This window comes from Athene cunicularia (assembly GCF_003259725.1).
Source record: "Athene cunicularia isolate RWA chromosome 2 unlocalized genomic scaffold, athCun1 chr2_part1, whole genome shotgun sequence".
NCBI classification, from domain to species: Eukaryota; Metazoa; Chordata; class Aves; order Strigiformes; family Strigidae; genus Athene; species Athene cunicularia.
In genome coordinates, this window is record NW_020799095.1 from 58,236,171 (window position 1) to 58,259,167 (window position 22,997).

The window sequence follows — 22,997 nt, forward strand, 5'->3', positions numbered from 1 at the left end:
ACTAGAAGTTTGCAAAGTATAAGATGGACAGGGGCTGAATCAAAAACTCCCCCCCAGCTCCAAATCAGAATACAACCTTGATTTATTCAACAGAATATAAACTAACGTTGTTTGGTTTCATGAGCACCATGGAGGATTGTTAACATGAAACAAACCAGATGTATACTCATCCTAAAAAAGCATTCCCAATATACAACAAAAATTTACCTTGTTCATCACTGCCGTTGAAACAGCACTTGGTGACGATGAGACAGTGCTACTGGCAAGAAAACTAAAGGTGAAGGAAGGCAGCGATGCAGTACCGATGGGTAGGGGTACCTTCGGTAGTACTGGTTCCTCCACTTCCTAGGTGTAAATTTTAATTGTTGCAAATTTTAATTTTTCTCTTTCTTTAAAAAGTTGTAAAAAATTTAGTTCTTCTCTTACAAGACATACTACCTTCCTACCTTGTCCCGTCCTTAATTTCTTAACAAAGATAAATATAACAGAGAGAGCTATAGATTAAGACAGAGCAAGTTTTCAACAGGAATCCTGACCTTTCCCACCTCAGTCTGCCATGTCATTTTAATTTATGGCAGGCGTGTTTCCATTTAATACTACATTCATCACCAGTCTGGTAAGAATCCTGAAAGTCAGCTCAAAGTTGTTACCTGTGCAGAACTAGGGGCACCGATCAGATTTACTTTTGTTTTCTATACTTTAGTTAAGAAAAATCTAGAGAAACATCATCCTTTCTAATTATCCTCTCATCTCTTCAATTACAAGTACACTCTCAAGGCAAATGAGAAAGTGTTCCTCTTGCAAAATTAGACAGGAGAGCTGCCAAAGTTTCTGAAGTCACTACTGAAGTAAACTTGACAAATTTTAAGGAAGTACGGGGGTTCCTTAGACTATCAAAAATCCCAAAGCAAGCCAAAGAATAAAATGCCAAAAAAAGAAAGCCTGACTAGCAGCATAGAAGATCACACTCTGGTAAATATAGTCTATACCATGTATCAGGATGCAAATTTAAAACTCAGAAACCTGGGTACCTTAAAACTGGTCGTATCCTTGCCTTTTAAACTATTTGATTACCAAGATTAGATTAGTTAGGGTGCAAATGGAAATAGGCAATCTAATCACAATTTGCACAGTAGTACCAACATGTACCCAGAAGTGACTAAGCAGAGATACAAGATACTACTACAGAAATTTAAAGTATTCTATAGCTTAAATCCTTCAGAGTTTTGATTTGAAGAGTCTATTGAACTTCCATATTCAGACCATTTGTGTTACAGAAACATTCTCCAGTATTTACTATTTCTTCATTTTCCATCAGCCAGAAGACTGGTTTAAATTTTTTATATTTAAGATGCAGTAGTACGCAGCTTACATAAAATCCAGTCAGAAAAATAATCTTCGGGATAGTCATGACCACAGTTTTATTAAATGGACTTTTCCCATTGAAACAAGAAAAAACCTCTCGCAATGAGAGTGCCAAAAACTGCAAATTATTATCAGCAGACATGCAGAACACTGTCTTCTGCTTCAGACTCTTGGCCTGTATCTTTCTACATAACTTAAATATGAAAAAACAAAATTAAATACACTTTACTTTCTTGGCACTTGTTTCAAGCATCATTCCTTTATTAAAACTCTACAAACCTTCACCAAAATTTGTTCATTCAGCTGCTAATGAGAAACTTTATAGCATGAAGCCTCTTCAAGATAATATGACTACAGATTTCAAAAATATAAAACCAAAGTTAAAGCACTTAAACAGATGAATAAATTTAAGCTTGCCCTGAAACCCAAAGTGAAAAAAACACAAAAATGAAGTGCATTATTATAAATTACTATGAGGCAGTTAAACTAGCATACTTAGCTAGTTACTTCAGTAACCTCAGTGAGAGCAATTAACCTTAGTCCCTTACCTGTTGTTCCTGTCCAAGTTTTGATACATAGTGTTCTCTTTCCCTTCTCATCTTGCCGCCACCACCCACTCCTCCTCCTGAAGACAGGCCATTGGATGCAGGAGTACCAAATTTGGGATAGGTTGAATTGCTGGGGGAGAATAACGATACATGGGTTGAGAAAGGGAAAAAAGAAAAAAAAACAAACAGGGATTTTTTTTTAAAAAATCAACTATTTCAAGCTATTATAGCCACTGTTAGTCCTAGAACTGATACCCTGTGGCGTACACATGCACAGACATTTGCCTTAAACACTCCTGGTATGGAGGAAACCACAAGCAAGAACAAAACATCAGTTTCCGGCCCCGCAGAGGCAGGACCAAACAATAGTACGTCCTGTGGTTTTGAACTAGGCAAGAACCCGTGATTTTAATTCCTGCCAACAACTAACTGTGCAGGCATAGGGTACTAGGTTGTAGACTTTGATATGATGTGACCCCCAGAATAATCTCCCTGCAACCACCCCAGACACACCGAGCATGCACCAAAGCAGACCACGCCTACATCACATGACACCACGCCCTCCATGCATATGCATGAAGTTTCTTGAAACCAGGCAGATATTTTGGGGACTCGGGCTGTATAAAAATGGTACCATCAGAAGCTAGGGGGGACACCTCCACCACCAAGACACCGAGAATCAAGAGAACCAATGGGACACTGTTGGATCCACAGGTGGTGGTATCTTTCTCCCCCCCCCCCCCCCCCCTTTCTTTCTCTTTAACAAATTAAAACTAGATCCAAGTAAAAACATGTAGCACGGGACTTGCTTACCCAGCTAAATAGTTGCCATTGAGTTACTGTATCTAATCACTTGCCTTGTATTTTGTATTAATAAATTGTTCAACTAGTTGGCTGGTGTCATTTCACCTTAATTCAGTCCATATCTTAAACTTGGTCATAGGTCCCAAGGGGAGGGAGGCTGTCCTAAACTGCTCCTTTCAACTGTTCCACATGTTACTAAATACTGGTAAATACCTGACGCTCTAACCAGCAAAGCTGCATGAATAAGAGCAGCCAAGAGAAAGACATAGAAAAGAAACAGTCAAAACATCATAAAGGAATGATGACTAAGCCAGAAGACCTGAAATAGAAGAACTCATTTAGATTGTTATTTTCTAATGTTTCCTTTTAATAGTCCAGACAGTGGAAATTTTGACTGCCAGTTCTTCGATTCTCTGATGACGATGTATCTTTGCAGGGATGTAAAAGAGCAACTAAAAATATACATATGGAAAGAGAGAGCGCGTGCATGCGTGCGTGAAATGCTGCCAACAGCTCTTATGGAGAAGAGAGGCTTAAACTTGTATGGCAAGATAATACAGCAGAAGCTCCAGAAGGACCTCTGGCTTTTCTGGGGCCATCAGCAGAAGAAGCAGAGGTGTTTGGGTATGCCAACATTCCAGAAGTCTTTTCAGAGATGAATACAGATCCCTTTTGTAAGGCATACAAAGGCATTTCTCTGTTCATTACAAAGAGCCTAGATCCAAACCAGAAAGATTTTCTAATCCAAGGGGGTAAAGAAAAAAAAAAACCACCAAAACAAAACAAAAACACACCGAAACCAAAACAAACAACCCCACAACACCCCTCAGAACAAGCAAACAAAAAATCCAAGAAACCCACACCACACCCCAAACCAGAAGCAAACTAGGGAATAACAACAACAAAAAGCAGTATAGCATCAAAATGAAGTATCCCTGGAAAAATTACCATATCAAAGCTTATCCTGCAGCCAAGCAGTCAGTCATTACAAAAGTATATTTGATCACACTAGAAGACACCAGGTCAAGTTTCCAGAAGACTGAGGAAAATAATTGGTCTAAACTTGTCAGATACTTGCAAACAGTCTGCTTAGCACTGTAACCACTGAGACGAAGACAGATCCTTAAGGCCATATGCTCAAACTTTTCTCTAATCCAAACTGACAACCGATTCGAATTCTGAAAAAAAATCTCATGTCAAAATAGAGCTTTATTCAGACAATTATAGCCTGTCTATAATAGCCCGTACTCCTCTTGTCTGTTAACACCTGTCAGCTTCTAAGGGGCAAAGAGTCTTCTGTCTTCAAGCAAGTCAGTCCAACCCACTATTCTGACCCAGATTTTAAAACTAAATAGCCTTTGGTAGGCTGAACAGATGTTCCAAAGTCCTGCAGGTTAGCTGCATGAAGGGACTCTGGCCAGCTACCCCTTAAGAGGGTTGTGTTCCCGCTCTAGAACATGACACCCAACAGAGACTGGCTTTATAAAACAATTTTTTAAAAAGGACCATCTACTTTACAGACAAAAGTAGAACATAGTCATAAAACATGTGAACCAAATAAAAAGCAGTATCAGTTTTCTGGATCTTCCTTCTACATGGAGGAAAAGAAAGGAGTTCTACCAAAGAAAATTTAGAACAGTTTGAAAACCCAAAGTTAAAACCTAACATCTGTTCGCACATGTGCTGAAACCTTAGAGCCAATCTTTAACACCCCTGACAAGGTGGCTGCTGTGAAGTCAAACTATTAGATGCCAAAACAAAATAAAGGTTCGGTTTGATTTTTTTTTTTTTTGCAAGCCAAAGAATGCCCAAGGCACCATAAGAATTGCTTGGAAGATGAACACAGAAACAACAAAATACAGTTCCCTGCTACTGTTCTTTGAAAGGGACAAATCCTCCAAAAAACGTATCCTTTGAATGCAGTGTCTTAATTCAAGCATTACCCAAAAGACTATTTGCCCAGAAGGAAGAGCTATCAAAATTACCTGGAAGTGGTCATTCTACCTAAACCAAGAAAGCAGTGTAATGCAAGACAATCTCCCCAGGAAGAAATACAATTATTAACTCTCCTGGAATTTTGTGTTTTAGAGACAAGTTGTCATTTGGCCTCAGATCATTCTAAAGAGCCCATGCTTTTTGTGCAATCTCACAGAGCAGACAAATTACCTCGCCATCAAAAATGAGGAGGAACATCGGTTTTTTACTCTTTGAAGGAAAAAAAAACCCTAAAAATTAAATCTAGTCCTGAACTGTAAGCCACATCACCTTATAATCTTTCAGAAATAATGATTTCATTAGGATCAAGCTTTCAGCCTCCAAGCAATGAAATAATTAGCTGAAATTAACAGCTGTCCCCCTAATAAACATCAAGATGCCCAAATGGTTGAACTCTCTCATAAATACAATTTTTTCACTGTCCTGAGAACTGTTACTGCCCTTCCAAAAGAACACAGGCATGCAAACTGTAGTGACAAAGGAGAGAACTTTCTTCTTTCAAAGTGTTTTAAATTAATAGATTTGTCATACCTTTCAGATGGTTTTACTTGCTGTTCTGCAGGAAAACTCTTCTCTCTCATGCTCTGCAAGTGAAGTTTCAAAATTTATCTGAATGTATTTATAAACTATATACAAAGCAAAGACAACCACACACACATGTTTTGTGTTGTTTTTTTTCATTTGTACCACTAGATATACCCCATCTACTAAGTCTGTTCCCTAGCCGCTATGACTATCCACTTTGATCTCCAAGCCATGGCCTAAAGACTGGCCATGTAGACTTAACATCTGGTCACTTTTACATTCTGATCGATACTAGAACCATGGGCATTTTTTTCTGAAAGAGCTGCCAATCCTGTTTTACAGAAAGTTTATCAGGGACTTCATCTACACCAAAATGACCAGAATGGGTAATTAACAAAGTGATCAGAATGGGTAATTGTCAGAAATCTCACTCAGAGCCCATAGCTTACCTAAAGGAGCTTATACACAGCATGTTTCATCAACGACAGCTTTGTGTACAGGAGCATACAAAAGGGAAAATATTTCTGTATTTTAACATTCTTTCACTGAGAACAGCCTGACCTAATAGCACATCAACATATTCTGAAAATAACCACCAGCCACTTACTGTTCCAAAAATATAATTAAATCCATAAAACCTCAAAGTATCACTTTCACAATGGTTCTCACTATCTTAATGTTTACCTCAAGCATACTATTGGTACTCTTTGCCAAGAAAGAGCACCTTAGTAGAATTAATTGGTTAGAGACATCCCAAGCTTGTAAAAAGCAGGCAGATAAGGACCAGAAAGTTTACTTACTTTGTGCTTTATATCTACCCTCTGGTGAATTTTGCTGGAATCAGTAGCTGGAGTCAGAGATGGTTTAAAATACTGGGTCCGACTCACTGACAGGGAGATTGCCTTTGGTGTCACAAGTTTCTGGACAGGTGGTTGCTGCAATTCCATCTTTGAAAGGGAAGGAACAATCAAATTATCCTTGCATCTGCCGAAACTACCACAGCATTTACTGATGAAAAAAGTTACAAACTATAAACCTCCCATCAGTCTCAGCACCCAGTGAAAATTATTTAGAAGTGTTGAAAGCATTTAGCTTGTAGAGGGAAATCACCAGAAAAACAGTTATGAAATCCAAAAAGCTACAGAAGCAGACAAAGTCTGACTGATTCCCATTTCAAAATTTGGCAGTTAACTTCATAGACAAAATTCATGTTACTATAATCAAAATAACTCATGTTATCATAATATTCTCCCATCTTTTCCTCTCCTCTCTTCACGTTGTGATTTTTTTTTTTTTACTGTCTTAATCTGTTAATTTCACATTCACAGCATTAAACAGCTAATTATACAGGCTTCTGGGTTTCATTTTTCCTACATTTGCTTCCTTTAAAGTCACACTTAAAAAAGAAAAAAGTTGTAAAATAATTTTAAAATAGTCTAATTCATTGAAGTATGTTCCAATGTTTTAGAGCTGCATTAGATGCATTTAAAATTACTGGTTCAAATTTCCTTGTCAAAGCATTTTCACAGACAAGAGTTAATTTTTAACTGAAAACACTGCATATTCTGCAAAACTGACTTAAATGAATTGTGAAACAAGAAAAATCTCAAAAGGCTACAAGATTTACCAAAGGCTCCATCTGCAGTCTTAAGGATCATAATAATCAGATTTAGGATACATACTATTATTTAAATTAGTATCAACAGAAAAGTGTGTTTAAAATGCAGCTTTAATTTCACAGTATCTCCCAGTTCTTGGTAATAAAATTCATGCTCTATAAAGTGAGTAAAATTATTAAATTATTATCTTTCTAAAATTATTAGTCATTTTGAAACCTTGAGTAAAATCAATTCATGTAAGCTCACAAACTTGTTTTCAGTGAACGATAGTGCACTGCTGGTTTAAAATGTTAATAGAATAGAACTGGAATAGAAAACAGTTGAGTCAGAAGGGACCTACAGTGATTATCTAGTCCAAGTGCCTGACCAATTCGGGGCTGATGAAGTTAAATCATGTTATTAAGGGCATTGTTCAAATGCCTCAAACACCGACAGGCATGGGGCACTGACCACCTCTCCAGAAAGCCTGTTCCAGCATTTGGCCACACTCTCACTAAAGAAATACTTCCTAATGTCTAGTTTAAACCTCCCCTGACTGATGCAGCTTTGAGTCACGCATCCTGTGTCACTGGATCCAAGGGAGAGGAGATCAGCACCTCCCTTCTCCACAGAAAGCTGTAGAGAGCAACAGGGTCACCTCTCAGCCTCCTTCTCTCCAAACTAGACAAAAACCCAAAGTCCTCAGCTGCTTCTCACAGAACACATCTTCCAGCCCTCTCACCAGCTTTGTTGCCCTCCTCTGGATGCATCCTTCTTAAATTGTGGGGCCACACCAACACCAAATACTGCGAGATCATCACCTCTTTTGACTAGCTGGTTATGCTGTGTTTGATGTGCCCCAGGATGCAGTTTGCCCTCTTGGCTGCCAGGGCACAGCTCTGACTCGTATTGAGCCTGCTGTCAACCAGCACCCCCAGATCCTTTTCTGCAGGGCAGCTCTCCAGCCACTCCTCCCTCAATTTATACTTGTGCTCAGCATTACTCCATCCCAGGTGCAGAATCCTAGAAAATTTTGGGCTGGAAGGGACCTTTAAAGATTATTTAGTTCAACCCCCCTGCAATGAGCAGGGATGTCTTCAACTAGATCCGGCTGCTCAGAGCCCCAGCCAACCCGACCTTGAATGTTTCCAGGGATGGGGCAGATACCACCTCTCTGTGCAACCTGTTACAGTGTTTCACCACCCTCATTGTAAAAAAATATCTTCCTTATATTTAGCCTGAATCTACCCTCTTCTAGTTTAAAACCATCACCCCTTGTCATATTATAACAGGCCCTACAAAAACGCCTGTCCCTATTCTTCTTATAAACCCCCTTTAAGTACTGAAAGGCCCCAATAAGGTCTCCCCAGAGCCTTCTCTTCTCCAGGCTAAACAATCCCAATTCTCTCAGCCTTTCTTCAGAGGAGAGGTGCTCCAGCCCCCTGATATTGTGATCCTCCTCTGAACCCACTCCAACAGGTCCATATCCTTCCTGTACTGAGAATCCCAGAGCTGGACACAGTATCCAGGGGGGTCTCACCAGAGCAGAGCAGAGCTGAAGAACTGAGTCTGCTCCCTCAACCTGCTGGCCACACTTCTCTTGATGCACCCCACAATACACTTGGCCTTTTGGGCTGTGAGCACACACTGCTGGCCCATGCCCAGCTTCTCATCCACCAGTACCCCCAAGCCCTTCTCTGCAAGGATGCTCTTAATCCCTTCGTCCCTCAGCCTGCATTGATACCGGGGGTTGCCCTGAGCCAGGTGCAAGACCTTGCACTTGGCCATGTTAAGCCTCATGAGGTTCACATGGGCCTACTGCTTGAGCTTGTCCAGGTCTCTCTGGATGCCATCCCCTCCCTCAGGCGTGTCAGCTGCACCACTCAGCTTGGTGACGTCTGCAAACTGGCTGAGGGTGCACTCAATTTCACTGTCTGTGTCATTGATGAAGATCCAGCACTTGTTCCTTTTCATGCCACTGATGATTGCCCAATACTTCAGTCTAGCTAGATCCCTCTGCAAGGCCTCTTGTCCTTCCACAGAGTCGACAGGACCTCCCAGTTTAGTATCATAAGCAAACTCGCTAATGATGTATTCAACTTCTGCCTCCAGATCATTGATAAAAAAATTGAAAAGCACTGGCCCTAGAATTGAGCCCTGCAGAACACCGCTGGTGACTGGTCACCAGCCAGATGTAGCCCCATTCACTGCAACCCTTTGAGCCCCCAGTGCACCATGAACCTGCTCATCCCACTGTTGGACAGCTTGTCCAGAAGGATGCTGTGACGGACTGTGTGAAAAGCCTTACTAAAATCCAGAAAACTACATACACCACCTTTCCCTAACCCACTAGGCAGCTGACTTTATTGTAGAAGGATATTAGATTAGACAGGAATGTATAATGAAAAAAAATTGTCACCCAGTTAGATTTTTAATACAATAAGAGCTATTCTGTGTGGTGCAGATCATTGAAATAAGAAAAATACAACAAAAAAATACCTGCAGAGATTTTGCCTGACAGCTCAAGCGTTCTGTCAACCATATGTTTGCTTTAGCAGGAAAACGCACAACCCTCTCCTCCCTTTCTCATCAAGAGCTACCCTTGCCCTGCCAAATTTTATGAATTCTAGTATTATGAATAGACAATTTCTCTACTTTTACCCAGTGACAGCTGTGTGCAACATTCACTTTCTGACTGACATCAGGCTCCACGCTGCAAATCTGGTAGATCTTTCTTAATGCCTCATCACAGGTGTAGTTCCACAATTTCACTGAGAATCCATACCAGCTTTGTTTTCAATTATTTGGATAATATTTATGGCAAAGAAATTATATGCTCTACTTTTCAACATTCTTGCAATCTAGCATATGGCAAAAGATGGTACAAGAAACCCAAGATGTTTTTAAACTGAGGTGACTGTAAAATTAATTACATTTCTAATCAAGAGATTAGCATAGAAACTTCTTGAGACGTTCTGTTCATTTTCTCATTAAAACAGCAGATGAAAAGTTTGCATGGAAGAAAAATCACACTTCTGTTCCTTCAGTTGCCTGATCTTAAAGTGGCCTTTTGTAGGTCTTACAATTTAATAAACTCAATGATACCCCAAATTAAAGTGATTAAAAAACATTACTAGTTTCCTTCTCCTTACTTTGAGCAGTAATAAAAAACATCAATATTATTTTTCTGCTCAAAACGAACATGGAAATCTGTAGAAGGTCTTCATGATCACTCAATCAGTATTTTCTCTTTCTGATCATTTCTGCAAAAGAAAGCTTTCCTAAACAGAAAGATTAACATGCAACTTAACCCCAAGTTGCAGGACAAGCTAAAACTACTTTGTGTGTTCCAGAGAAATTGTTCTTGATTGACACATCAAGACACCACCACATAAGGAAAATAATTCTTAACCTGAGTAATCTTCACAGTCCTTCATCTAGCGTGGGTAGAAAAGACATTTTTAGCAATTTCCACAGAGCCAAGACAGCTATAATTCACATAATACTAATATTAACTTGAATTCGTATGTATGCTGTCACTGAGGTTTGTGACATTTGTTCTAATGGCTATAAAGCATAGAAAGTTATCTGTCAGCTTAAGATGTTACTGGTTCTTACCTGTCGTCGTTTGGATTGGAAGCTAGTAATATTCAGCAAGCTCCTGTCCACAGGCTAAGGGAAAAAAAAAGCTTAAATATTAGAGGCCAAGTTTCTCCCTAAGAGAGGGTTCCATCCAACAAAAAATTGGGGGGTTTGTGATCAACTTACAGAAGACAGTGGACTAGAAACAGAAGATGGGATCCTTTTAGCATCCTGTTGAAAAAACAGTGCAATAAATTAAACTGGACACTATATAAAGATCTTCATCCTATACTGGCACATCTACTATGATTTACAAACACATGAAATAAAACAGCTTAAAAGAGTGCCATTTACCGCCAAAGGACTTGACATCTTCTCCAATGACTGCAAGATGCGCCGTGCTGTGGAACTTGTCACACCATAGGACTGCACGCTTGCTTGTTTAGCTTTCATTTGCCTTCTTACTGGTGGCTGAAAAATAAGTATTGCAAATATTATGACGTTTGATTTTTAATTAAACGTGCATGTATTTTTGCCCTATAGCTGCACTGATGATACAGCCAATACTCTTGTGATGACAGAGAAAAATGCATTCACTGGGCATTCAAGCCATGAAGAAGAAAATATACTCTACTGACTTCATAGAAATGTAAGTGAGGCCCCACACACGATAAAGCAACAAAAGAAATACTAAAATGTAAAAGGTCATAAAAGGGAAGATGTCAGGCCTGCAGGATCTCTGAGGCAGTAAACGGGAAAACAGAACTGAAACAAAGGCTTGAGCTGCAGAAAGTACTTTCAGTAACAGGCTAGATCTCAAAGAGTTTCACGATGGTATAAGCATACCATCTTAAAACCAATGTATACAACCATCATCACAAATTTCTAGTTTTACTTCTCCCGTTTCTTCCCTTCCCCTAAGATTACAGCCGACTACAGCTCTTTTTACTGTTTAGGAAGATAAATATCTGATTCGAACTGCAACAGATCTAAACATACTACACTGAAAAAAGTAAACTTTTATTTGCACCACATGACTTTGAATATAATTTAAAAAAAACCTTCTTTCAGTGTGACTACATTTTTTTTTAATGTTAAACCCCTCATGTAACCACATGATGTTTATCATGCTGCTATATGAAGACAGGAAGGAGACTATACATTGTGTAAAAAACACAAGCAAGACTCATTGTAATCCACAGCATGCAGCAACAAGGAAGCAAGTCTCTCCTTTAAAAGGCTAGTATTTTGGTTCCTCTTTTCAGCATCATCCACATTTATTTTGTAAAAAATAAAGACACCTGACCAAAGAGGACATCTAGCTTACAGGAAGTTTTGAGTGTTCTGAAGTTTGATTTAACACCAGGTCAGAACAAACCAAAGGTTTTCAACATTTCCACTAATTCAGGAACTTGTAGGTCCCCTTGTTCCATGGTAGAAATGGGCTGCCAGAATAAGTCCAGCAAATTTCCAGTTCCTTAAATAAAGTTCCTTGTGACTTTTTTTTTTTTAAATAAAGGTAATTTTGATTTAAATACTTTCCAACTGAACCAGGTTTTATTGACTTTATTTTAGATTCAACTCTAGCTACTGAGAGTTGTCAGCATTTGTAATTTACTGTTTCATTTTAGAACACAAAGAACTCTTAGGGGCAAAGAGCTTTTCAAGAGCTATCCAAATGGTATTAAACCAGAAAGCATTTTATTGTTTATCTTGAGATTGCATTTAGGACTGCATGCCTCCCTCCAGGTAACAGAAGGGCAAAGTATGAGCAAAGTTGCCTTTTAGATACTATTACAGAAAAGAGTGCACAGTTTTATACAATATACACAAACATGCCTACACCCACGCTATAAATAAGATCTACAGGTAAGTATCAGACAGGTAGTTTTTGCTATAAACACAACTTTTCGAAGTTATGCCATGATTGGTTTTATTTACAAGTTGTTTTAACCTAATGCAGTCAGAGGCAAACAATGGCAGAAAATGTAATTTTCTGAAAAGCTTAACAACAGAGGAAATCCCAACCACAAACAACTAGCTAGAACATAAGATGCTACTGTCATTCTTGTGCATTATGACAAATACTTCTATGTAAACTTTTAAAAAACAGTCTAAACAGAAATTGTTCTTTTCTACTCATGTAGGCTGAGAGGGCAAAATAGGACCTGTTACCACATTTTCAGCTCCCTGCTCACAGCTTTTTGGCATTTCAGTTACATTTTCCCTCACACTGCACTACTATTCTCATACCTGATAAGAAGCAATTCGCGCTTTTGTCTCTCTTGCTGCTGCGGCTGCACCACCATAAGTGGTCTTTCCAGGGTAAAATGGAGAATCCCCGAGTTGACTTGTCTTAAAGACAGAAGTGTTTCCAAGTGACTACAGAAAGGTATTATGACAAGAGGTTAGTAAAATGACTACACATTCAAATTGATTAAAATTAATGCTGTGCAGTACTTACAGGAGAGGGAGACCCAAAAGCAGATAAATTGAATGCAGGTTTTTTAGAGCTAGCTGCAGGATGCTGTGAGAGGGAATGAGATCTTTCAGCCTCTGTGGACCACAGCAGTGGTGCTGAACTATTTTTTGAAACGGTGATATCTGTGAAAATGACACATGCTATATGTAAATTCCTTGTGTACATAAAGAATTTTAATATTAAAGCTCACACTAACTCCAGAGTTCGTTAATACAAAAAAATAAGTCTTAGATAACAAAAAAGTCCCCTAACACTCATTTCTCCAGCACTCTAACCATCAGAGTTCTTCAAACAGATCAATTTTACATACGGTATGAAAATCAAGTATTAACTCTGAATTTAAAATCTGTTCACAGAACTCCAAATACGTTACTTTTCAGTAATCTTTCAAAATCATGCACAACAAATTAATAGTATGTTTCCAATGCAGAGCAACTTTATTTTTTCTTCTTTCATGGTAAAATAAAAGGGAACTGCATAAACACTGGTGCATCTATAATGACACAAAGTCTTTCCTATGTTGGTAAAAGGTGGAGGTCAGCATAGCTCAGAAATGCACAGGTTTTAAACCTGGAAAAGATCCCCAAAGGCTGAACTAACAGAGTTAATGACTTATTTTCCATGTATGCTTTATGGAGACACTCCAGAAAGTTATAGTAAATTCAGGTTATATTGCTAAACCCTGGCAACAACTATGCTGAATTGTAAAAATATGTTCTCCAGAGAACTTGCTGAGGACGCCTCAACCCCTGTTTACATGTGGGACTCGAAAAATCTGCAAACCTGCTGTCTGCCCTTTCCTGGTGAGATCACCTAGGTCCCCATTTACATCAATAGATTTTTTTTTTAAACTTTAAAATGGTGTACATTCCTTAACTGAATTCAGCAAAAGACATGTCCATATTGACAACCTTCTAATAAGAAACATCAAAAAAAGCAGCCCAAAATTTTTAGAGAGTAGTTCCTTTATTGACTCCTGGTGAAAACATCTTGTGATTCTATTTGTGACCTGTATTTATTCACATTCAACCAGCTGTCAGTCAGATATTCTGAGTCACTCTTCCTTCTAGTCAATCAACCTAGCCGTCAAGCTACAGTGAGTCATGTTCAGTTCCCACTATCCTACATTCAAGATTTGCAGATAACCTAGCTGAAAGTGTGTTTATCAGCACTGACTCTTTGTAACATCCGAATCTCACAAATATATTCCAAAATGTAGTTGTATTAAAAAGGTGGACAGGATTATCTACTTCTAAAATATCAAAAATTAAATTTAATTCTAACATTCAAAGCTGACATTCAACTACTTTATTTACTAAGGTGATGCGGAATATTAAAGAATGGAAAGTACTTCACGTTACCAAAAAATCCATTAGAGAACACGACAGTTACCTTTATCAGACGCTCTAGAAGAGAAGCCACTGGTTGTTGAGATGTTGTCATCATCATGCTGAGAGGTAGAATCTTTTATTTCTTTTACAAGAGACAGTCCAGGACTGCCAATGCCAAGCGAAGAAGATGTAGAGGGTTGACAGTGCGGTACTGTGGAATCCAACATGGTACAGTTCAAATGGCTCCGATGGAGAGAGGGCCTTGTTAACACATCTGAGAAGTTCAATGCAGATCTACTCGTGGATGGTTCTAAACAAGAAGAGGGAGACAAGTAGCTTTCCTATAGGCAAGCCCACAAACGCCAAAACCTCTTTTCTATCAACAATCACACTATTGCCAAGTTCTAAGCACAAAAATAGAGAAGCCAAATTTAACTTCTTCCTCACTCAGATAGAGTTTCATCTAACTGTTTTATTACAACAGCAACACTGTTTGCAGTAACTATTAATGTCGCATTAAGTTTTACACCACAAAATTCTGACCACATGCTCAAGTGCTCCAACACTGGGTCCTTCACTCAATCAAATGTGCAAATTCCTTCTTCTGCAGATGCTTGCAATAAGCTTTCCAAAATTTGAGACACAGCAAGCTGCAGACAACTCTGAAGTTTATCTTCTAACAAAGATTAGGCTAATCTGAATAAATAACAAGAAAATGTGTATTTGCAGGGATTCTGGGGGGGGTTGTTTGTTTTGGTGTTGTCATGTGCCCTCCCAAATTCTACCATTAAAAAGGTGACAGGTCATCCTACAAGCAAAACTTTATTGCCTATGCAATAACATTTGAGTTTTTGGCACAAAGGACAAGCAAGCATCGTGGCCTCAGCTGCAAGAGAGTCTTTTTTTCTTCATGAACCAAAGGGTCTGTAAACACTGCCAGTGTCCTGCAGGAAGTGGTCTCACAGCTCCAACTTGCCACATGAATGGAACAGCTATTAATGGATATCATACCTGATATCCATGTAAGTCCAGTCTCTCCCAGGAGTTCTAGGTACAAACATGATTTTGAGTCACTCTCCTCTTGATATTTACACTGAAGCTTAAACTAGCTAGTTCAATCTTCATAACTACCACAGTACTACTAGTACTAGTTCTCCAAAGCACTAGTGGATTTTTAGGACTGTGTTCTTTCAGATAAGGAAAATGTTATCAGGCTGAAGGCTGGCCAAGCAAAGGAATACAGGCTCTAGCACACTGGTACCTCACACCTGAAGAAACAGGCTTTCTAGAATTATAATAGTAGTAATTACAAAAAAATCTATAAAAACTATAACAAAAAAAAACTATAGCAAAAAAGATTGGTCTACAACATTCACAGACTGCAACACAAGCTACTAAAGGTTCTAGGGTGTCCATCTGCTCCTGATTTCTTGGAGCTAGAAAGTTTGCTGTGCAGCTGTTCTTACTGAAAGGTCCTTTCACACAGTTCTTCAGGAAAGCCAACACGTGTTGCTCATTCATGAAGACCTTCTCTATTCCTTTATCCAAACTCATTCTCAAGCTACAGCTACACAGAAATCAATAAAGCTCCTTATTTACAAGTAGATGACATTGGTGACAAAGGTATTTCCTCATTATTTTTCATTCTGCCAACAACTGAAGCAACTGACTTTCCACACAGATGGTTATGTAAGTGTGCTCAGACAAAATTTTTCTCTTTATTAAAAATTAAATTCCACAAAACTGCTAATTTAAGAGAAACTCAAATGAGAGCATATGCAAATTTACAGAGAACTACAGAAACAGTGAGAAGCATATAAAACACAGATTAATCTTTTATATGGTAAAGTAAGGGGTTGCAAACTTGCCAAGGGTCCAAAATAGGTTTTCAAAAACCCGAGGCTACCCATGTACACACCTTAATGTTATCAAATATTTCAAAAAGAGTAATGTCATAAACCAAGTTACCCAGTTCTCCATTACACTAACAAGAAACTTGACTAAATTGACAAAAGAAGCCGAAAGGGGCGGGGAGTCAATCAGGACATGAGAAGGAATTTTCCTCTGGCATTCTAGCATCTGGTCTTTTCTTTTCAGGACAACAAAACAAATTAACGTTTTTATTACCTTAGGCAATTAGATACTTTAATTTCAGACCTTTTAAAAAGAAAATGTAACCCAGCACACTTGCAAATGAGTATTAACAGTATTTTGCACCTAATTGACTACCTGAAGTTAACTGATGACTTCTAAGAGTTGTAAGACAACCTCCAGTATGTTTTACAATTATGTTTACAGTTTTGAGCTAAGACAGTTTCACAAACAGTTGTTCAGAGTTTTTGTTTGGTTGGGGGGGCATTCTGATTTTGTGTTGTGTGGGAGCTTTTTGGTAGGGTTTTTTTTTTAAATTCTGTCAAAATGCTTCTTCCAACTTCCTTTAGATTCAAAACTAGAAATCTGTGAATAAATACAGATGGCCAGAATACTAAATGATTTTTCACATACCTTCTAAATTAATTCTTGCCGATTCAGGCGTGACTCTCCCATCAATCACTATGCTATCTTCATTTGCATAATCATGGTGATAGTTTACTGGATTCTCTTCCTGGTTTGTTGATTCATTTAGATCTACGCATTCATCTTCACTTTTATTGAAATACTTCTGTAACCATCCTGGCACAATGTTTTTCACCGATTCTGTCACTCTGCTAATGATTCCCAGCTTGAAAGAAGAAACATGCGTTAGTTGCAAAGTCAACAGCATATGCTGGGGTACAACCTTACAGAAACCCTGAAGATAAGACATTAGATAGCAAATATTCAGGACAAGAATAAGATAGAGAATCAGTGAATTTAAATATTTCTGACTTTTCTAATGCTGAACTGCAGTAACAACATGTATAAAAAAACCCCACTCTTAGGCTCTGACAGTCAGGGTATCCTGAAAGAAATCCTGAATAAAACACCTACAGCTGAATAACAGATGCCTCACTACAGGACTATTAAATAGAATACACTTTGATCAAATTTCATTTCATGGTATGTTTAAGTTTTGGATCTCCAAACCTTAATATTCTGCAATTACTGAATATATAAAAGCCACTTCTGACATTTACCAATTATGTTCAATGCTTACATTGTACATTTAAGAAGTATTTATTTATCATTTTGTTTTAGGCAGTCACTTGTTCCGCATCATGCCCTCAAAATTTCAACACACCTTCCTGTCAAATCTGAACCACGCGCAGCAGATTGCTTGCAGCTTGGAACTCCCTCCCTCTTAACTGACTGCAGCAACAGAACCAGCTGCTAAACTCTGCAAGCTTCAAGCAAATGTGAAAGCTAACTCAGCAATTTCAACACTTGGGAAACTGAAAGTAACAAAACTTAAACAGATTTTTGTTGAACTCCATTGTCAGTTGCTAACACATGTACCAAAGGCTCTGGAAAGGTACTTTGGTATTCTTCCAGGTTTAGGCAACAAAATTTTCTAGTAAAAAAATAATATTCAGGTGTAGAAAATTGAGAATATTCTTTGAATGTGTAATAGTTACAGTCTAGTAAACAATTCTGAAACAAGAACTTTGCTGTATTTAAATTTCTTTAAAAATTTAGCAAACACATGAAAAAAGCAGTTCGTATCACTTATTCAAATCTTTCATACACAATAATGAAAACACCAACTTACAAATTAGACACCCTTGAATCTGGAGTTAAGTGAGGGGTGGGGAAAGAGGAGGAAGGGAAGATAGAAAACAAAAAGCCTTTTCACAGAAAGTCGTCTTAATTTACAATTTGACATTTTTCATAATGACCTGTAATTTCATCTTGTCCTTGCACAAAGACAGAATAAATACCCAGGGAGGGTTTAAACCAGACAGAATACAGTGTAATAAACACATCCATCACAATTACCACACAAGAATGCCATGTTCAGGATGTTGCTGCTATTCTACATAAACCTCAGCTTTCCAACAAAAACTACAAGCTGCATTTAATGCCAGAGTTCACAAATGGTTCACTGCACAGTACTAGCAAACAGTCAGTCCCTACTCTATCTCCAGCCCCTCATTTCCACCTTTCTCTATGACACACTGTCCCCCTTTTTTTGGGCAAATATTTGCTGCTATGAATAAAACCATATCATTAACTCACAGGAGTTAAAATTTGCCAAAATGAGCAAATGGTCAGGACACAAAACGCATCCAAGACAATGCTCTTTCCAAAAAGCTAAATTGCATTGCATTCAGTATTGCTAGAGAGTTCCTCCATCAGAGAGTAGGTATTACTGGTCATAAAACAGGCCTATATGATTCTCTTGTTGAAGAAATCCTCCCAGGACTGAAAGCTACCCGAGACTCAAGATAGAAGAAGTCATAGGCATCCAGAAAAGTGAACACCCAATCATTAGTAATCCAAATGAGTAACTGGAGAATCTAGCTAGACTAATAATTAACCAAGATGATGTTTTACCATCCATATCTAAAACCACACTAGTTTGGCCCTTCCCTGCATATGGCTGCCTTGCTAGCTGTCTCCACATCATCAGTACTTTAAGACCAAGCTGAGTGACAAAGGGTAACTTCTCAAACCAATCCAGGAGCTGGAACTCGCTCAGCACAGCCGTACTGTAGCAAGTACTTATAGCCTGCTCCATCTGGCTTAGGTACAGTGGAAGACAAGAAGCATAGTTTTATGCTCCAGAATACTGCTGGCTTAGTGACAAAGCAAGGAGAAGCAAAATACACAGAAATGCACCTCCATTTTCTGTCTGCAAAATGAAAATACTGATTAAAAGCACTGTGAAAGAACTATGCAGGCATTCTGAATGAGTCGTCATCATCAAAGAGATTTTGCTGAAAAACCCACCTTCCCCCTGAAAGAAAGCCACACACCCCAAGTATGCCCATTCACACACCCACCAAAAAAAGTATCAAGAGAATGAAAATTTCCTTATGGCATCTCCTACCCACCCATCGCAGCTGAAGGTCAATCAGTAAAGCATCATGGTTGGATTCCTGTCCAAGTCAGAGAGTTAAGGTACCACTGACCAACTACACTTTCTAACACACACACATACTTAATATTCTTGCCAGGAAATTTCAGCAAAGTGCCATGCCTTACACTGTCTTTAAAGCTGGCATTTTAATCTTACCCCAACTTTTAGTTTTCTTACTCTTCAACTTCAGCATGTGTGTTTGAACAGCCTTTCCCTCTCCTGCTCATGCAACACAAGCCTACCCTGCCAGCAGCAGAGCACTCTCCCTCTACTGTTTCTGTGCCCCCAGCTCTGCACTTTATCCATCCCAGGTTTCCTGGCACTACCATCTTCCCACACAGGCATCATTAATCTTTCTAGAAGGCTGACAAGGATACCGTGCATCTCACTGATGTAAACAGATCTTCAGAGGTGAAATACAAAAGACATGGCACAAGACAACTCTATCAGGCTTATTCCTCCAGCAAAATCCAAGTGGACTGCTCAAATCCCAATCTCCTCGTGTCACAATTACGTACCTTTCCTGAACACCTCCACCATTTGCTACAGCTACACCAAACATGCTACTGCACAAAAACTCTTCTAGTTCCCAACCCTGGGTTGGAAGTGGAGGAAGCAACACTGGCACGCAGCTTTAATCCTCGTAACTCCTTCTTTCTACAGGTCACAGAAGCACCAAACTTAATATCATGAAAGGGCAGAAGATGCCACAGGGCAATCCTGACTGCACATGGCAGTCCTTAACTGACTGACTAGAGCAGTTTGAGAGCTGCTGTTTGTTAGTACCAACAGTTGTCTGCTCATCTTAAATGCACTCATATTCTATTCTCACCCTAAAATATCAGCAGGAAAGTAGAACAAAATGAAAAAAAAAATCCTCTGAAAAGATCCAGTAGATTAGGAATAGATATTTACAAGTGTTTCAAATTCTGTGCATCATCCTAAGTATTTGCAGCTCTGCTAGATATATCTGTGTATACAAACACCACAGCAACAGTAACTACAGTTATAGTTACTCAAGGCATATTGCCTTGAGATGCAACTCTAAGCAAAAGATATGCACCTAGAAATACTAACCAGTAAACAAATAGGTGCCCTAATTTACTACTTTAAAATACCATTTCTTCAAAAGATTTATATAAAGAAAGAAAAATTAATGGGTTATGGTCACAGTTCTACTTCCAAACTTAGAAGCAGGCTATTTCTTGGCCAAAAATATTTACGGACTAGGACAGTTTTCCTTGCTTGTAAGGGTCTTTCACATAACTGGGGGGGTGGGCAAGGGCTGGCAAAAAAAATCAGCAGTGATGCATTACTGGAACACAGCTATTTTTGTAATTGAGTTGATTTCAGTCTGAGAGGCTTAAGTAAATCCCACTATACAACACAGGACGTAATAAAAGAAATTATTTATAAATTATATAAAGGTCATACGCTAACATGAATTTGTCACAAGATACAAAATCCACAACCAGCTACAAAAGCTAATTTTCACTTCACTGTATGTATACCTCTGAAAAACATCATTTTTACCTCCAGGCCTCTCAGAGATTCCTTTGCTTCCCATTTCAAAGTTCAAGTTATTAAAACATACGAATCAGTAAGTCCTTAAAAAGAAAACCTGCACCTAACGCTGAAGTTCACTGAGACTGACCAGATCAGTCTAACCACTTCCAATCATCAAAAAGGAATTTTTGTGCTCTCTCCATCCCCCACGGTTACCTCATGCCAGCTCTGGTGCATAGCAGGCTACTCTCTGTACTAGCTGAATTCATTAATCTGGCAAAAAGTACATGTTTCTCTGCTGGACTAATGAGTTCAACTGGCTCTGTGCACCAGAACTGGCCCAAGAGAGAGAGCAAGATCAGGCAGCCAGGACGAGAGGAAGAAAAAACCAAAACTTCTCCCTTCTTTTAACCATCTAGTGTCTGCACAGCCATTAAAGATATTGTCCCTTTCTCCTCTTCAACTCACTCTTCCCTTCTGCTGCCACTAGCACATACACGCAACCAAGTGACAAACTGTATCAGCACTCTATCAAATAGAGCTAGCCAAAAATTCATCTGTAAACTTTGATGGCGAGGACTACCCCTCAGGGGCACCAGGTTGCCAGTCCTGCTTACCATGTGGCTGCACGGTGCTGATACAAAAGCAGGAATAGAAAAGGAAATATGACATGATTGTCTCTTGTAGTGGCAGATTTAGACGGGCTTAGACCAACTCTGCTTTTGCTGTTTAGGGAGTGGTTTCAATTTGGATGTAGGACAGAAGAGTTTGATATTTCATTTAGAAAAAAGACAATAAAACTTATGACTTAATATGAACAACATGTTTCAGGAATGCCATTAATTATGTAACATCTGAAAAACAGTTTTATTTAAGGCAAATGGACTAGTTCAGATTTATTTCTAAAAATCATGCACAAGGGATTACGATACCAGATGCCAGCATACTTCCTTCTTATTGCTTGAAGTGAACCTTATTTTCCTTAGTCTAGTTAGCTTTAGAAAAAACATCCCAAGGAAATTCAGGCACTGTTTTACATTTCAGCACTGTTTTACATTTCTTGCACATCTGTACCCATAATTATCACTTCCATTTGAGTACAAAACGCCAGTGTACGCTCCAATAGATAAATCAGTGTCTAACCGATTAGGTTCAGTCCTTGTGACGATAAATGCTTTTATCTCAAATTCTGTCCACACCTTTAGTTGACACAGTGACAACATTACAAAAGAGAGCACGAAGTACAGGGCACCTTTCTTCCTTCCTTGTAGAAATTGCTACTTTAGGTTCTAGTTAATCCTCAGCAACAATCAGTGATAGGTGCTATAAATTACTGAGCATACATTCAGTGTTACCAGCTTGAGAAAGAAATCCATCAGCATCAAAAACAAACAAACAAACAAAAAGTAAGATTAAGGAGACTACTTTCACTTAAAACTTTACAAGCACTTTGAAAGGAGTTCTTAATCTAAGAAGGGACTCTTAAATACAGTTAATATTTTTTATTGGAAGACTACCACGCTTATGCAGTGTGCCTGCAGCTAAGTTTCATAGACAGTACGTAGAATTACATTAATAGAAATGCTGCTCAGACTATTCCTCTCTTGCTGTAAGAGAACCCTAGAGTTTAAACCAATTATTTTTACTTAACGTACAACAATAGCTAAAAAAACATGGCATCAGGATAACAAACTCTGATGGAACCGCACGGGACAAGATGTTTGAAGTCTCTAAAATTAGAACGATCAAGAAATACATTTCCCATAGCACCAGACTGTCTTTACAAAGCCATTAGTATAAGTTATCAGATTTAGTAAAGTATGATAACGTACATTTTATATTTAGGATTTAAATATACAGTTTAGGCATAAAATCGTCTCTTATTCACAGGTATTCTCTATACAGTAAGACCCAATTCATTACGGTATTTCAACATCACCAAACATAACTGATACTAGAAATGGCAAACTCTTCCTCTTTCCCGCATTTACAGCAAGTTTATGCATACAAAGGCTCTCAATGTATCGTACCCCATACTACAGATTTGCTATCTCCTATAATATACTAGAGTCCCAGCAACATACAAAACATTTTCAGTGTTGCTTTGCCTAAAAGCACTCACAAACATGGTATCACAGGCTAATCTATGGCATGTAGTAGTGAGGACACCTTATGTACATAAAACACAAGCAAGGGCAGGCCAAATTCTGCAACAGCTCCAGAAACAATACTTAAATGAAGTTCAAGGGCAACTCACAACTT

At 38.6% G+C, this 22,997-nt stretch overlaps 1 protein-coding gene across 2 annotated transcripts in view; it reads right to left on the reverse strand.

Moving 5' to 3' along the window:
• NUP153 (nucleoporin 153) overlaps positions 1 to 16,844 on the reverse strand; it is a 31,338-nt gene extending 14,494 nt beyond the window's left edge. Inside the window, exons 1-11 of one of the 2 annotated variants that reach the window (XM_026841676.1) lie at positions 16,736 to 16,844; positions 14,292 to 14,540; positions 12,882 to 13,021; positions 12,671 to 12,799; positions 10,772 to 10,888; positions 10,604 to 10,648; positions 10,454 to 10,507; positions 6,038 to 6,184; positions 5,244 to 5,296; positions 1,914 to 2,043; positions 208 to 345 (exon numbers count right to left, since the gene is read on the reverse strand). In XM_026841676.1, coding sequence (XP_026697477.1) covers positions 208 to 345; positions 1,914 to 2,043; positions 5,244 to 5,296; positions 6,038 to 6,184; positions 10,454 to 10,507; positions 10,604 to 10,648; positions 10,772 to 10,888; positions 12,671 to 12,799; positions 12,882 to 13,021; positions 14,292 to 14,457 — 1,119 coding nt within the window. In that variant the 5' untranslated portion in view covers positions 14,458 to 14,540; positions 16,736 to 16,844. Of the gene's footprint in view, positions 1 to 207; positions 346 to 1,913; positions 2,044 to 5,243; positions 5,297 to 6,033; positions 6,185 to 10,453; positions 10,508 to 10,603; positions 10,649 to 10,771; positions 10,889 to 12,670; positions 12,800 to 12,881; positions 13,022 to 14,291; positions 14,541 to 16,735 lie in introns of those variants that run through there. The other variant, XM_026841677.1, reaches the window with a different exon arrangement.
• Positions 16,845 to 22,997: the final 6,153 nt, after the last annotated feature.